Source organism: Photinus pyralis, unplaced genomic scaffold (genome assembly GCF_008802855.1).
Source record: "Photinus pyralis isolate 1611_PpyrPB1 unplaced genomic scaffold, Ppyr1.3 Ppyr1.4_LG5, whole genome shotgun sequence".
NCBI lineage: Eukaryota > Metazoa > Arthropoda > Insecta > Coleoptera > Lampyridae > Photinus > Photinus pyralis.
In genome coordinates, this window is record NW_022170596.1 from 37230680 (window position 1) to 37246475 (window position 15796).

The following is a 15796-nucleotide window of genomic DNA, read 5'->3' on the forward strand; positions in this document are numbered from 1 at the left end:
ACGTGACATTACGATCTATCTTACCGCATATTCAAACTTCCTGTATCATTATTACCACCAACAATTTCAAAAAAAGATTTCTTTCTGGGACACTACAAATATGAGAAATGGAATGAAACGGTAACGTCCAAAGGGCGAATTTAACATACGCAAATCTACCCTTTTCTTATCCAAGATGACCAAAACCCTTCTTTCATCATTAACAATAAACACAGTTTATATTATTTGAAGTTGGAATCGGGAAATGTTCTCTTTGCATACATACATTAAGTGACCTAGCATCTATCTATACATAATCTCGAGTTTTTATCTGGTTTTTCACTAATCAATAAATTATTGGCCCAATCTGTATGGTATCAACTTTTTTTCTTTTCAAGTCTCTTTAGGGATTCACTTCAGTTGTTATGTAATAAGAAAGGCGTGAAAATCATTCAAAGCAGATTTTCACTGGTTTCTTCCAGGAACAGATTCAATGATGACTTTCAGGGTAACTTCTTCAACAGCACGGTTCAGTCCATAGCTTCCTGTTTATTTCTTTTTGAAGGAAAATTTTGTCCAACCACGTCAAAAGCGAGATCACAATCAGATTAGGTTTCTATTTTGAATAACAAAGTTACTTTGGTTATGACCAGTGTAAGACATAAAGGCGGTTCCTGTGCACGTCTGCGTAACATATTAACTTCCTTATTTTTGAAATAAACAAACGTTTAGTTTTTTTATATTCAAATTAATGTAGATTTATTAATGTCTACCGAAATTCCGGGTACCTACCTACGTACCACTATATTTCTTCTTGTATCTACTTGAAGTTGGAGGTACACCTAATAATTGTATTAATTAAGATACTAATTAAGACTGACATATCTTAAGCGAAACATAAAAAACATTATTGCACCACACAGTAGGTATTTAGGTAAAGAGTGGTTTATGTTAAAATTTAACGTGTGCTTTATCGACCTCTGCCGCTGTACGATCTGATAACCGAATATCATTTGTATGTAATTATCGCTTTGTTCTCATGAATTGTTACAGGATATCCATCAAGGTTTTACCATCGTTGTATTAATATTAAAAATTTTGTTTATTTCGAAAAGTTTTTTATTTTGAAAATGACGCAAGCCATTTTATCAAAAAAGCTTCCACCAACGACTTTTAGGGCAGCCTCGTATGTGACGTTATAAAACCCTTCTTGTGCCTTCAAACTATGATTGGATGTTTACTAAATAAATTCCCATTGAATCTCTTAATTGTATTCATTAGACCAAAAAAGAAATGTAAGGACATCAGTAAATCTTTACGGTAGAAAAGACGCCCTCGATCACAAACGTTCAAATGAGTATAAATCACGATTCATTGTAATACGCATGAAAACTCACACGTGCCTCTGTATCCCCAAGAATTTTAATTAATAAGATCCATACTTGTCTAATTACAACCCCACTTATTTCGTCCCCAGTATAAAAGATTCAAATTGAATTTAATTAATTAGTTCTTCATCATCTTCTCGTGATATGGCTCTCAGGATTGTGAGGGTGGGTGAAAAGTGTACGTGCATGATTCTTTTGTAACTAAAGTTTTTTTCGCCAGAATTTGGTTTTGTTCGCCGTTTACTTCAAGTTTAATGTTTCCGGGCAGGACTTTAACAATCTCGAGCCGGATGGTTCATTTTCATTCGGATATAATAACCCGGATTCGTACCATCGCAGTCAGGGAAATAGAAATAACGTAGTTCGTGGCGATTTTGGATCTAGGAACCCAGCAACAGGTAAAGATTGGGATCGTTTTCCATGGCTTCATTGCCTCCTCTGCAGGCGCCATAGATTCAATACAATACACTGCTGGTCCCAGAGGTTTTAGACCACGCGGAAAGAACGTTGCTCGACAATACGATTTTAATCAAGTACGAACCGGGCCAATTGGATCACGTGATGATCCCAATTTCGACCCTAATGAAGATCCTAGTTACAATTTCGCCTTCAACACCAGAACATACACTCGACAAGAAGGTGCGTAGCAAATTATAAGCCAAATTTCGATTGTTCGCGTCATTTATATTTAGCCGCTAACAGGGTTGGAGATGTAACCGGGAAATTTTCTTATTTGGATGACATTGGTGAAAGACACAATGTAGAATTTATTGCTGGTAAAAACACAGGCTTCCATGTTAGATCTCCGGTACCCGACAACAAACCGCTGCCGTTCTCCCCAATTCAGTATGTGGGAAAACGGAAACCAGTACCACGAGGCAGAACCACAGTTCAGCGAGGATTAGACGGAAGTTACAGGTATAAGCGCAGAGTGAAGTTGGCCATTTGCCACTTTCATTTTCAGATTTGTCTCCGGCGGACCAGACCACCGCAGAACCGAAACTAGCGACTCTACCGGTCACGTCAGAGGATCTTACACCTACCTGGACGATAAAGGCGTTAGACACTCGGTGCATTACATAGCTGGCCCTGAAACTGGATATCGCGTTTTGAAAAACGTGAAAGGTCCGCATTTGCCGACTATATACCCATTCAGCGGCGCGGATATCGTCCCACCGAATTTCTATAATTACCCACTCCCAGACGATGTTTTTGACACGGCCGCCACCGGTCTCGTGAATCCAAACAAAAACGGTTTAAAACCTTCAAAGGATCAAGGGGGTGGTACTGACGATTTTAATTACGGCTCCGGCGACGACTTTTTTGGTGGACGACCTAACTTTGGTTCATCCGCGAAAAAGCCTAACCGGCCATCTTACGAGGACGACGGTTCCGATTTGGGAGATATCTTTGACACACCTTCAAAAGGTGGGTCAGGTAGACCAAATTCAAAAGGAGGCAGTGGAGACTCAGATGACGGTTCTTATAAACCGAGCGGAGAAGACGGATCGTATCGACCGGACCAAACTGGCGGAGGCGGATTGTCTAAACCTGGAAGTAAACCCGATGGCGACGGCGTAACGGGGTCCGGAGGTACTGGGGGAAGACCTAGTGGATTCGGAGGTCAACCAGATGACGATTATGGTGATTATGGCGGCAGACCAACAGGTGATAGTAAACCGTCGGATTTCGGTATGTCGTCACAAACAGGAGAAGGGAGCAGTGGCGGAACCTCAAAGCCGAATCGACCTAATTATGGGAGTATGGACGGAAGTAGTGCTAATGATGGATTTAATTTATTCGACACTGGCCCAGCTACTGGTGGCGATAGCGGTGCATTTTCCAGTGCGGGAGGCGGCCCAGTATACGAAGGAAATGCGGGAAAATTTGGCGCATCTGGTGGTGGATTTTATAATGATGGGGGTAGTAGCAGCGGAGGAGGTACTTTAGTCACCAACATCGGAGACCGACTGTTCTCGGTACCACCTGGTGCATCAGTGCGGGCACATGTCCAAGCTATAGATTTATTACCCCTCAGGCCTAGATCTCTTTCACCCAGTGAACAATTGAAAATGGAAACTAAGGAATTAAAAGCGGAAAATTCGGATAACAAAGAGCAAGTAACTAACAGCGAAAACAAAGAAGCTGCCTCTGACGTTCTGCCAGAAAAATAATTAGATTATAATATTTATAATTTATTGCATGTTATTTATTGTGAAATTTGATTAAATAAGTACTGATAATGGCATGCCTTTCTGCTGTATACTGTTGTTGTACAACTGGCATAATAGGTACATTATATCACTCATTTGAAACATTTGCCGTAGAATTGATATCCGTCAACTTTCGGAACTTCAATGACCACGGAATCTCCAATGAATTCCATGTGAAGATGGAAATGTTGCGTGGAGAGGGCAACTATATGTTCGTGCTCGCGGTGCACGAAGGTAAACCAACTTCCAGTATAATGATCAACTGAGCTCTCTACCTCCTTGCCATCTACGGTGATCTTAAAGTGCTCGAAGTGTTTGCCATATGGGCAAATTTCAACTGAATGATCTCCATGGACGGCTTTCAGAGTCTACAAATAAAGCAATTAATAATAATGTCTCGGGAAAACACGCGGGTAGTTACCATATATTTTGTATCTCCAATTCTGTTCAAGTACACGCCGTGCTGGCAATCGGTTTCTTTGTCTCCAACGACCAACGTCCATTTATCATCAAGATTTGAGGGCACAACGTGCCCTTTGTCGTAAAATCCGGGCCTGATTGTGTGAACGTTAACAACGCAAGTCTTCATTAGCAGGTTCTCGTGCATGTATTGATGAATGAAGGAATGATGGGTGTTATCAGGGCGCATCGCCAGCATTGTTGTGGTGGTTGAAAGCCCTGAGAAGTAATGCGTGTCATGAGGGGTGATGATCATGGCGTTCATCGTTTCGCTAGTGGCGGGATATTTCAACGCGACGTACGCTTCGTTTCCTTCAAGGGTGATGTCACATTCTTGGCGTGTGATGTAGCGGTCTTTGAATATTCTTTTTACCTCGTCATATAGGGTTTTGGCAAGGTCGTGCCATTTTGTAACGTGAATTTTGTAAATGTACTCCCTCAGCGATGTATGAGCGGCTAAACATTTTCTTGAGTAAAAGTCCATGTGCGTCAAACCGATGTAAGGGGCGCAATCGTAATAAGTGTGATAGTCGGAGAACTGTTCTTCGAGCTGCCTACCCTCGTAGCTCACCTCGATCAAGTCTTGGTCGATGTCGTGATAATTTTCAATAGAAATTGTTGTGTTACCAGACATACCAGTGAAGGTCCATTCCTTTGTATCATCTAAAGATATTTGGAAATCTTTTTCTGATGGAATAATACGCGTTAAAGTGAATGTGGTTCTTCTGAAGGTTTGGCCGCAATTGAGCTCCATGTTGTAGTGGGTGTCCCAAGTGCGGATTACCTTGTCTTTACGTTTCATGGTTGCTGACGCACGGAAGTTGTGCTTAATACCTGGTAGGAATTGATCTTTTTCTTGAGTGATTATTTCTTTATGCCGCAAAGAGACGTCGGTATGGGTGTCTTTGCAATCTTCAGTAGGTGTAATCATCATTGTGAAGTTAGTAGTTACTGGACTTGGCTGTGACAGTATCTGATACATCCAATCCTTCATAGCGAGCACAAAGTATTCTAAAATATGATCGTAGTTCTTGTGTTCGTGAATTCTGAGTAAAATTTTGTGCCATTCCTCAAATAGCGTTGTGTCGTATCGGTCGCTTGCGTATGTGATATCAACTTGTCGGCCGAATTCCAGTTCATAATGACGTTTCATATGCTGAAAATAGAATAGATAACTATTACCTTTCGAGCTTTTGTATAGGACTGACGATTGACTTACCTGACCATGTTCAATGGGAGCGCGCAGTGCTGATACCCATTTCGAGCATTTCGGGCACGATATCTCTAATTGATTGGTGTCATCGCCTTTAACAAAAACTTGGCGAGACGCAAGCACCTTAAACATGATGGAATCTTTGTAGTCCTTATCGTGCCATTTAAGCGACACCTTCATATTTCCTTGCTTGTGGTTGACAAAGACATCAGCAAAGACGGGCAGCTGGAACTCGTAGCTGTGGAATTTACCAATTCCGTGCCACATGTCGCCGAGAGGATTATAGAAGGTTAATCCATAGCGATGGCGTTGAGACATATAATAGCGGTTATCAATGTGGTATGTTACACCAGCTTCAGTAACTACTTTTTTGACATTGAGGTGGTAACGCCTGATTGACGGCCAAAATACTTCATGGACAACGGGTAAACCCATTTCTGTTGGGAAAGGAAGCACTGATTGCTCCTTAAACTGAACTTGGACAATATTTTGAACTTCATCGTGGCAGGTCAGGTATTTTACGAAATCCAATACTTTCACGACATCATGACCCTTATAATAAACACTGTGGACAATACGACTGTTTGTGAGTACTTCGAAGTTAACCTCAACATCTTTCATGTCCGGAATAGATTTCCAAACCTTCATCAGGTTATCAACGGTAAACAGAGATGTTTCGCTTTTCAAGCTCAAAGTCACGACATCCAAAATGCTTTCATCCAGGCCAGTAATTCTAAACACGTACTCATTAGTCGAATACCTCTTATTGGCCGTTTGTGTCGCAAATTCTACCCTGAACGTTCTTGAAAATCTACTTGAACTTAACGCGAAGCTGATTTCTTCGCCGAATTCGAACTTCGGGTTCCAGTAATCCATTTGGTTGTAGAACGATCTACCTTGAATTGTCGGTGGTGGCATGTTCTTAAAAACTTGTCTCAGATATAATTGGGTGACCTTATGGCAAGAGTCCGTAGTTTGCGACATTGCTTTTACGAAGGTGTAATGGAAATTATACAGCTCGGTATCCCGGCATTTAATTAAGTGCTCCTTAATGTTTAACAAGCGCGTGTGAGTAGGATGGGCTTCCATTAAGAGGAAATATGCGACTATTTTTAGATGTTCAACTTCGTTAGGGTTTGAGAATACTGGCCATAGGAGGTCGAAGATGTAGTCGGAGTTTCCACCGGATACTTGGACTGCGGTGAATAAAGCCCATTGTCGTACGGAAACGTGGGAACATTTCTCTCCGGTTACGTAAGGTTTAATGTGTTCGGTGATGTACGGCAATTTCGAGTTAAAGAGTGCTTGCATGTAGAGTAATTGTGTGGATACATCGTCCGTTTCCAGTTTATCGAATATTTTCTTCGTAAACTTTTCGAAGTAATTCTGCTTCTTCTTGAGCAAGTTAAACGCGCTTGAGAACGAATTGTACACGGAGTGGCCATCTGTGTGATACTTGAGATGTTCGTAAGCATGAGATGTGCTTGGTTTATCGTCGTGGACGCGGGTGGATACGTGTTCTTTGTATGCCTTCCTAACAATGGAAGAGAAGCACAAAACAGCCGCTCTTCGAACTAGCTCGTTCTCGTGGTCGCAAGTTAACAAGTCTTCCATTTCTACCATCAACTTTTCGTTGGGTAAACGAATGAAGTCGGGAAGCATGCCTAACATATCCAACGCTTCGTAGTCTTCAACTTTCTTTTCCATTACCAACTTTTTAGTGAGCATTGTTGAGTAATACGTGCCAACTTGAGGCAAAAGTTGGTGGAAAATTTTTCGCTGAACAACTTCGGGTTCGGTGGTCTTCTCGCTCAAAACATTGTACAATTTTTCGAGGGCCTCTGTATCGAAATATTCTAGCGTGGCTATTACAGCTGGCGTGGACGCATCTTTTTCGTGAATGGGATCGTGGAGGAACTGTCCCATTTGTCTCAACTTTTCCACAACTTCGGGAATTTGCTTGTCGCAGTCTTCAACGTGACGCCCGTTTGTCAAATCAAAGAATTTAGTGTTAGAGGGATCGTATACTCGGTAATGCATATCATAGTCAACCTGTTCTGACTTGCAGCTGCGTACGATTTCCACCGGTACAATATCGTGTAAGTGAAGGTCGACTTTAACAGAAACGTAGTGATCGTCCGACTTTCCACGGAAATTGTGATGGCGGAACGAACCGGTCGATTGGATGTGTTTCGCGATAACATGTTCCCCAACCTTTCCTAGTTTGTATACCTGCTGGGCGTCATGGAAGAGAGGTTGATCGAAGTGTGACTCGCAAAAGTCGTGTTCAAGATTTGTTCGGTGTTGTGAGTAAATCAGCTCAGTGGATTCCATATCGTGTTTCTTTTCGACAATGGTTATGTTATCACTTTTACGTACGTTATATTGAGTAAGACTTTTGCCGTACAAGTTTTGCTCGCTGGTGGTAAAGGCAAATGGTGCATCTTCGGAGGTATGGTGGATTTTATGGAAGTCTAATTGTAGTAGAGTACCAATTGCACGATGCATATTGCTTACGTATTCCTTTTGGCCTCTTTCCATAGCTATGCTTTTGACTTGCCCATTTCCGTGATAAGTCATCTTGAAGGCGTTCAACAGTTCATGAACTTCTGGGGGAAGTGGAATTTCCTTTGTGCACTCCACATCTTGATATCCATAGTAACGTTCGCCGTTGTACAATTTATAGGTAACGTCGGAAAATTGACCGACCACCTCACGACCATCGGACTGTAGGTGTAATTTGGCATCAACGAACAATTCCGATGCATATCGCTTTGGTATTTTTGTACCCGCCCGAATTGACCCTCTGTAGTTATATACCACCTCTTTTCCCTCGGGAACGAGGTCGTGAAAGGCACTTGCTGCAGATAGTGCCGCTAACACTAAAACAAAGGGACAGCTGTTAATTCATCGTTCGATGCTATTGTATTTGCACAAAATGATGTCCTCAATTTGAAAAATAGTTTTTGTTTCGTATCAGAGTTAAAAGTATGGAGAATAGCATAATTTCTAATGACAGAGGTGAAAAGCACCTTACTTGGGCATTTAATATATTTTCTTAATCCACGCATTTTGGTGATGTTAAATACAGGGTGCCTATTATGTATGGAGAATAAAGACGATTTATTATTATTATATTAAAATCTTACTATATAAGAGTTGTTTTAACTTTTTAGTTTCCATAATAAGGCAGCATCATTGAATAAGTAAATAATTACTTATTCAATTGCCAGCATTCAGTTGTTTTTATTTCGGAAAACAAATGAATAACAAAAACCAATTGAATTTTTGAAAATAGCAAGCTATACCTGAAATGTACATGTTGATTTGTTTTATTTTGATGTAGGATTTCCCGAGGGATTTCCCGATTAATTTTATTGATGTCAATACTTTATTAAGCTTTTGAAAATTTTTTTATAAGGGTAATAACATGTTACATCATCGAAAAGAGAAAAAAAAATCTGTATCAAACGAGCCCAATGAAAGGTGACAGTGCTATTGAAAAAACTCGATTGTTTTTCGTTACTCATTTGTTTGTTGAATTAAAAACAACTGAAAACTATTAGGTATATAAGTAGAAAAATCTTATTAACCTACTGTCGTTATTTACCGAGACATACCTATTACCTATACTATATTCCATATATACTGGACACCCTGTATAATATACATAATACATAAACAATTGGATTTGATTATAAACGTATTTTTATAGGAAGGGGCCGATACTGCGATTTTCTAAAAATAAAGGCAGCGCCTTGGTATTAAATTATTTGCAGGGTTACCATCAAACTGAATGTGGTCGTTATTTTCGTACTGCAGGAAACCAAAGGGAGAAACTGTTTATAAGGTTTGGCAGGCGAATGAGGAAATTACATGGGTTGAACCTCGACGTATTTCTCAACGGGCAATGGCTTTCTGCACGAAAAAGGCAGCGAAGAAAGTAAATTTTGAATACACTTTTAATTGCCGCATTTATTCAACATGAAGACCACAATCGGAGGATCGTTCACTTAATGCATAATGACTTTTGCATAACTTGCAAATAACTAAATTTAGTTAGCCCCTGGGCTTGTCATTTTGTTAATGACATTTCTGAAAAGGATGAAGTTATTGCGCCCCCACGAAAATTTTTGGCCCAGCCACACGTCATTGAACCCAAGAACTTAAAATACCTACAGTTCCAATGCGTTTGGCTAATTAATTAACGTTCCAATTACTAAATAAATGAATCTACTAAAAAAATTGTTTCCAATGTATCCCTACAACGCTTTTTGTCATTTTCGCAACGAAATTGACGATTAAATGAGGTTACAGTCGATTCTTTAAAATCACAACCAATAATGGTAATATTGAGTTATCGTTTCCAGGCTTCTACTGCAAATTGCACGCACTAAGAAACGGATTTTTCGACTCATGCGCAAATGTAAAAAAAACTTTAAGTCGTCCTTTATTCACGTTACGCTTAGTCGAACTCTAAAAACTTGGAATAAACATGAGAAACCCGTCTCATATGGCACTCAGGGAGTTTGATAAAGTTTGAACGTAATTTTCTTTTTAAAATTACAAATTTTGATCTTAGTTTTGGATTTATTGGATTGCAGGGAATCAGATTGCACCTAAGAATGTTACCAATATAGTAGTCGTTAAAAAGTGAGATGTTTTATTTATCGTAATGGAATTATTAAAAATAGATTGAAAGCAGTTTAAATAATAATTATAGGTATAGACAGGAAATTTGGTTACAGTTAAGCAAAAATGCGAAAATTCCACATCACTTTGGATTTTCAAGGAGATTTACGCAAATTTCTTCTTGTAAAAACCTGATTCTTTATAGGTACCTATAGGTAATTAACGAACGCGTGGGTATTTCCGTTTTGAATTATACAGAAAACTTATGGACCTAAATTAACATACTTATTGTTTTATTTAGGAAGATACGATTAGGGTTTACATATTGACCAAATTGAAGGGTAAAGAAGCAGAAAGTCAACCATGGGAAATCTTCATGCTGCGGTTTGAAATGTGACCAGGTCAGTAATCTTTGCAGTCAAACGAGATCGAAAAGACGTACTTCAGGTTTATTTTTTTCTCGAACCTTGAACTCGCAAATTTTTAATTTACGATTCGTAGCTTTACGTGACAATAATACGCACTAATAAAAGAAGCATAATATTAGAGAATATGCTCATTAAAAAAATTGGCAAAGCTCGTCTCAATTTAATAGTCACAATTTAATTTTATCAAATCTCTTCCGATCAAGATTTTTAGCTGCATACCAATACGCAGCAAAAAAACATTAAATTTGTTGGGAAATGCAACTTAAAGTTGGTTCCTGACAATCTTTGCAAACTAAGTTCAAAAAGAAGAACTACTCACCAAAACACAGCGCTACTTTATGCTTCACCATATTGGAGGTCGGTTGTTTCACCACTAACCAGTCTCATAGTATTCAATCCATTTTATGATTAGGGAGTTTCCCAACCTATGATCTCCCAAACGATATGCGCCAACTTTGTTACTTAGAAGAGGAGATAAATCTCGAAAATAGTTTTCCTTATCTAACTTAATGAAAATTGTTTGTGTCTCTGATGGACTACTCTTAGGTAATTTCCAGTGCAAAATAATGATAGTACTATTTTTTTGCTTTTCTCGACACCACATATTATGCAATACTTGAAAAAAATAATCAACAAAGCTCTTATCGTACTTATTTGTGATGTGGTCCATCGGCAGATGCAGTTCAGTTTTATGACCTTTTTATCATGTTGGTGGAGGTGCTCTTGGTTTTAATGAAACTTTTAAGAGATAGGACTTGATCCGTGGGGACCTATGGATAGATTTGATAATGGGACGTGCTCGTGGAAAATATCTATAATTCTTCCAGGTTGATGATAAGCAAATAAATTAAACGAATGTCTCGAGTGGAATAAACAGTCACATCGACTTTGATCTTTGTGACGTGACCGGTTCGTCCCGACAGGATTCCCCTGACAGAATACTATCTTGCAATTTCCAGAAGAAAATCTTCTCACCTCTTCTCGTCACTTTATCAACTTTCAGACGAGGGATATTTACACAAACCATTTTGGCACATATGCACTGAATGATCAACAGAATTAAGAAAAAGTTAACAATTGATGCCTGAAGAACTGAAGTACAATAGGTAGGTAGACAATCGTATCTTGCAGCAATTGTAATGCAATGATGATGATTATGAATGTCAAATCAACTAATCAGTGTAACTACCGTCGATTTTTTATGTTATCAACCATTTAATTTCTATGGAAACCAATGATAAGTACGAAGAGATTACCAACCAAAATGATGATTCGGATATAGCTCTTTACATTATTGGTTAACTGTAAAACGAAAAGGACGAAGCGATCTCACCAGTCCCAGCACAACCATTTAAGCAGGCCTCCCTGTGTAGAGGTACAGTGAAGGACTTTTCATAGAAATAAAAAAGGACATCTACGATTTCTTTAGTTGAGGTAATTGAATAAGTTCGTTTTTGGTCTCAGGTGCCAAATTTCGTAGATGTGATTCTGTGTTACTCAGGGTGGGTTATTAGGGCGTGGGTGAAGGATTTTGAGTTTATTAATGCAGATATTTAAAATTCATTGTCGGGGTATGTTGAAGGACTCTCGAGGCTACAACCTAAAAATATTTTCAACGAAATTGCAATTGTTATAAAGGGGGATTTATATCAGAATTGCATTTTCTTAACTGGAAGCCTCTCCAGGAATATTTCGACTCCTTGCTCAATTTTATTATGATTTTATGTACCTACTATGGGATCAAAAATGAGTTGCTGTCGAGTCACCTTTTTGGTTTACATGGGAAATCGAACTTCCTAAGGCGACTCGACAGCAACTAATTTTTGATCGCTCGTTTTACACGTAACATCTAAAATCACTCGTTTACCCGCAATTCGTCATTTTTTCGAAAAGGAGATATCCATTAAAAATTGAATATGGCACTTTTGTTATAAAATAAATCACTCCATCAATTTTCAAGATTTTCCTCAAAGGCAGCTTGATTTTCATCTTTTACATATTTTTTTGTAAGTCAACAATTTCTAATAATTCACAGTGATTTTCGATATTCTAGGTTGTTAAAAATTATAAACACCAATTCAGATTGCAAAACATTTACTCAAAATCGTCCACCGACGCACTAATGGCTCGCGCCCTGTCGCTCCTTTTGGTTCCCAAGCAAATACTTTGCACCTTTGGAAAAACTGTCTATCTACCCAATTTTCTTTTGACGTCTATGTTACACCCCGTATAGAGGGATGAATATTGTTTTTAATCTGCTAACTCCGAGGGAAACCCCTGACAATGGCTATGAACGTATTTTTCGGAAAGAAATACCTAAATGAAGAAAATACCTTTTTTGATTCTGCACCACAATAATTCTACGTCAATTGCCAAGGGTACCTAAGTTGCTAGAAAAAAGTTATTAACACTTAACTCATTTGAAGAGAACATGAAGGGGGTCACTTTATTAACTTCCTAGTGCTTGGCCCAAATAATTATCAATAATAGCTTGGGGAAATTGTTGATTTCAATAATGTGTCACGCTTAGTAATTTTATAATTTGAGATGAATTAGATTTTCAGTAGGCACGTATAAATACAAAGGTTAGCAGTTATCCTTGCCATGGTACGAAACCGCAGATATAAATTTCCATATGTAATAGTTTTGTAGAACGCATTTGCTTGAGTACTAGGTACTTATAAAAAAACATTTAATCTATTTTGGACCGAGGGGGAAATGCAAATTTATAAGGAATTAGCAAGCTGTTACTCAGAAAGTGCTATAATTTGCTATAGTGAACATAAATTATATACTAGTTTGAGGTATCTCTCGTCCATTATTTCCTACTTTAAATTACTGTAGGGGTAGGTAAAAGGAAATTGACTAATTGACCTGGAATAATTGTGCCATTTTTTTGCGGCCACGTCCACTCTAATTACTAGGCGTTACCAAAAGTAGGTAGGTACTTAACCACAGCGGAAACAGTGGCAAACAGCCAAATTTGTCAAATTTCCATATAGATTTTATGTTATTACGGTAACGTGGTTATTTCCAAACAGATTTTGTTGTAAAAACGATTTCTTTTTTACTAACAAAACGTCTCCTGAGCCCACATATTGGGTGGCGGGTGAATCGGAACATCGAGTCGTGTGGGTTACTATTTTGGGGCTTTGGGCCCTTGCAGTTTCAACTGTGGAAGTAACTGTTGTTATTCGAAGGAAAATAGAACCACAGAGGTCCTAAATGTTGGATTCTCTCTAAATTCATAACGGGACTAAAAGACCTTAAATTCTATAACAACTAGCTAGACCCTGTGCTCTAGTGATCATTCTAAATTTCTCTATTGAAAAGTGGACCATTTCTACAACCACTGGTTGGAAATGCGTGCAAAACTTTAGTCTACAAGGCTCCTTGCGACAATTTACTAGACAACGCTAAGGTGGGTGTCCAGAAAGCAAGAAGGTTTTCTCTTTTTCAATGGATTGTACATTAAAAAATTAGGGTAGTCGGTCGCAAGTGACCACGTTTTTAATTTGTTTAATTTTTCTAGGGCAGAATAACTTACAGGAAATTAACACAAAACAGCAATGTTATTATTACGAAGATGATAGATTTTGAAAATGTATAGATTTCGAATTGAGTTCTACTGAGAATGGTTTTAGTCTATTTTCGCCAGCATATGGGAAACTATTTTATTAATAAAAGTTATAGCTAAAAATAATGCAACCATCAGATATCAATTTTTTTCACTTATGTGTACCAATTATTTTAGAATGTCATCAAAGTGCTGCAACACATAAGTTGGGAAACAAAGGTTATCAAGTTTTTGATAATTAACAAAAGAGTTAACTGTTCATTGGATATTAGTTTACATATATTACAATAAATTTTCTTGTAAACAATTTTTTAATAACAAATAAAGGTATTTTTATTCTTGAGCAAAATTCATACCCCGTATACAACTGAACAAATTTGATATCTGATGGTTGTAGTTTAGGTTTCTTCTTCAATAACTTTTTTTTTCGTAATGTTAGTAGGTAATACTGTAATAGAGCTCGCCAAGAAAAGTATCCTAAAATATCAAAAAAATTCTCGTTATTCCTTAAAAATGCAAAAACATTAATTAATGTCTTTTTTTGCGCTTCAGGAAGTCGATACGGTTTTATGTGAATTGGGGGGACGTTTCTTGTAAGGGGTAGTTCATGGGTAGCTGTTGTTGTATGAAAGAAGGTATCGCCTGGTAAATAAAACAAATCGCTAGTTTTCGCAAATTTCCACTAAGGATGATTTCTCTTGTGAATTTAAATGATCCGTTTTAGAGCATTTCTAAGCATTTCTAAACGATTTGGATTTGGTGCAAGATTTATTTGATGTTGAAATTGATAATACCATTGAATAATAATATTATTCAATGATAATACTAATAAATTGTTTGTACTGGGATTTCGATTGGAACTTCCGTTGTAGTAGGAATGCTTTATTAAACAAGAACTAACGAAAAGTCCGGGATGTGGTTGATATTTTTCGACAATTCCTTCCGATTTAATATTGCAGATTAATTAAAAATTGGAAATCTTGACGAAAACAATTTGAACAGGTAATTTGTCTCTAAAAGGTTGGAATTTCGATTTTGTTGTCGGTCCCAATGTCAAACCCTTCAGCGGCCTCTGCCTCACTAATACGAGTAGAATAGAACGTGGTGTTAAACGCATTCTCGATATCTACAAACGCCCTGAGGGCTACCCCCAGGATACATTCACCTCTTCAGCCTGCACACAAAGCTATGAAAAGCCGTCTTCGTGGACATACCAGCCCTGGAAGCATGTTGGAATGGATGTAGTGATCTAAGGACTAGTACCCCATTCCTTATGTATACATCCACCAGCTTCCCCGCCATTTTTAGAAGAAGCGATGATAGTTTGATGGGCCTGTAATCCTTCGGCCATGTCATGTACACAACTGTTACTTTTCTCCAGCTTTCGGTGATTTACCCTAAAACCAAGGGGACTCTAAAGAGGTGCAACAAATGTAAGAGTAGCGGATTCAAGCCCCTCTGCAGAAGAGCCGGTAATATCCGAGGTAATATCCCGTCCCGGACTAGAAACCAATTTCGGAAGAAAATTCAAAGGGCTGTAACTGTTGAACTAGTAGCCCAATCTTGGAACTGTTTGAAATTATGGATTCGACAGGCCACATTCTATAAAAAAATTTTTTTCCGGGTCGATCTGAGACCATTTTTTTTCAGGGCTCAAAAAAAGGCAGTGTATTACCTTCCTTTTTTACCAAAAATCGACTACACCAAACATTCTCGGGAAAACACTTTTTCTTATTAATTTGGGTGCGTAGAATCCAAATCAATTTGTACTTTTTCGATCAGACTTCTCAATCAAAAGTGATAGACTAGAAAAAAATTCAAAGGGCTGTAACTTTTGAACTAGTAGCCCAATCTTGGAACTGTTTGAAATTATGGATTCTACAGGCCACATTCTATAAGAAAATTTT

The 15796-nt window shown here is 38.3% G+C and overlaps 2 protein-coding genes across 2 annotated transcripts; one reads left to right on the forward strand and one right to left on the reverse strand.

Annotated features, from left to right (window-relative positions):
* The first annotated feature begins 1375 nt into the window (after positions 1 to 1375).
* Positions 1376 to 3610, forward strand: LOC116171957. The gene is made up of 5 exons (XM_031489021.1): positions 1376 to 1532; positions 1588 to 1765; positions 1812 to 2006; positions 2060 to 2285; positions 2332 to 3610. Exons 1-5 carry the CDS (start codon positions 1512 to 1514, stop codon positions 3539 to 3541), a joined length of 1830 nt encoding a protein of 609 aa, XP_031344881.1. The 5' UTR covers positions 1376 to 1511; the 3' UTR covers positions 3542 to 3610.
* On the reverse strand, positions 3542 to 10772 carry LOC116171921. Its single transcript, XM_031488958.1, has 4 exons — positions 10632 to 10772; positions 5259 to 8134; positions 4002 to 5195; positions 3542 to 3948 (listed from the first exon to the last, which is right to left on the reverse strand). The coding sequence occupies exons 1-4, from the start codon at positions 10660 to 10662 to the stop codon at positions 3673 to 3675; spliced, it is 4377 nt and encodes a 1458-aa protein (XP_031344818.1). The 5' UTR covers positions 10663 to 10772; the 3' UTR covers positions 3542 to 3672.
* Positions 10773 to 15796: the final 5024 nt, after the last annotated feature.

What these genes read in the sequence shown, in the direction of transcription:
- LOC116171957 (XM_031489021.1), top strand. Translation starts at nt 1,512, where the DNA reads ATGGCTCTCAGGATTGTGAGG. An exon ending in TGGCTCTCAGGATTGTGAGG is followed by an intron (nt 1,533 to 1,587) that starts GTGGGTGAAAAG and finishes TTTTTTCGCCAG; the next exon opens with AATTTGGTTTTGTTCGCCGT. An exon ending in AACATACACTCGACAAGAAG is followed by an intron (nt 2,007 to 2,059) that starts GTGCGTAGCAAA and finishes ATTTATATTTAG; the next exon opens with CCGCTAACAGGGTTGGAGAT.
- LOC116171921 (XM_031488958.1), bottom strand. Translation starts at nt 10,662, where the DNA reads ATGGTGAAGCATAAAGTAGCGCTGTGTTTTG. An exon ending in TAAAGTAGCGCTGTGTTTTG is followed by an intron (nt 8,135 to 10,631) that starts GTGAGTAGTTCT and finishes CCTTTGTTTTAG; the next exon opens with TGTTAGCGGCACTATCTGCA. An exon ending in TTGGAGATACAAAATATATG is followed by an intron (nt 3,949 to 4,001) that starts GTAACTACCCGC and finishes CTTTATTTGTAG; the next exon opens with ACTCTGAAAGCCGTCCATGG.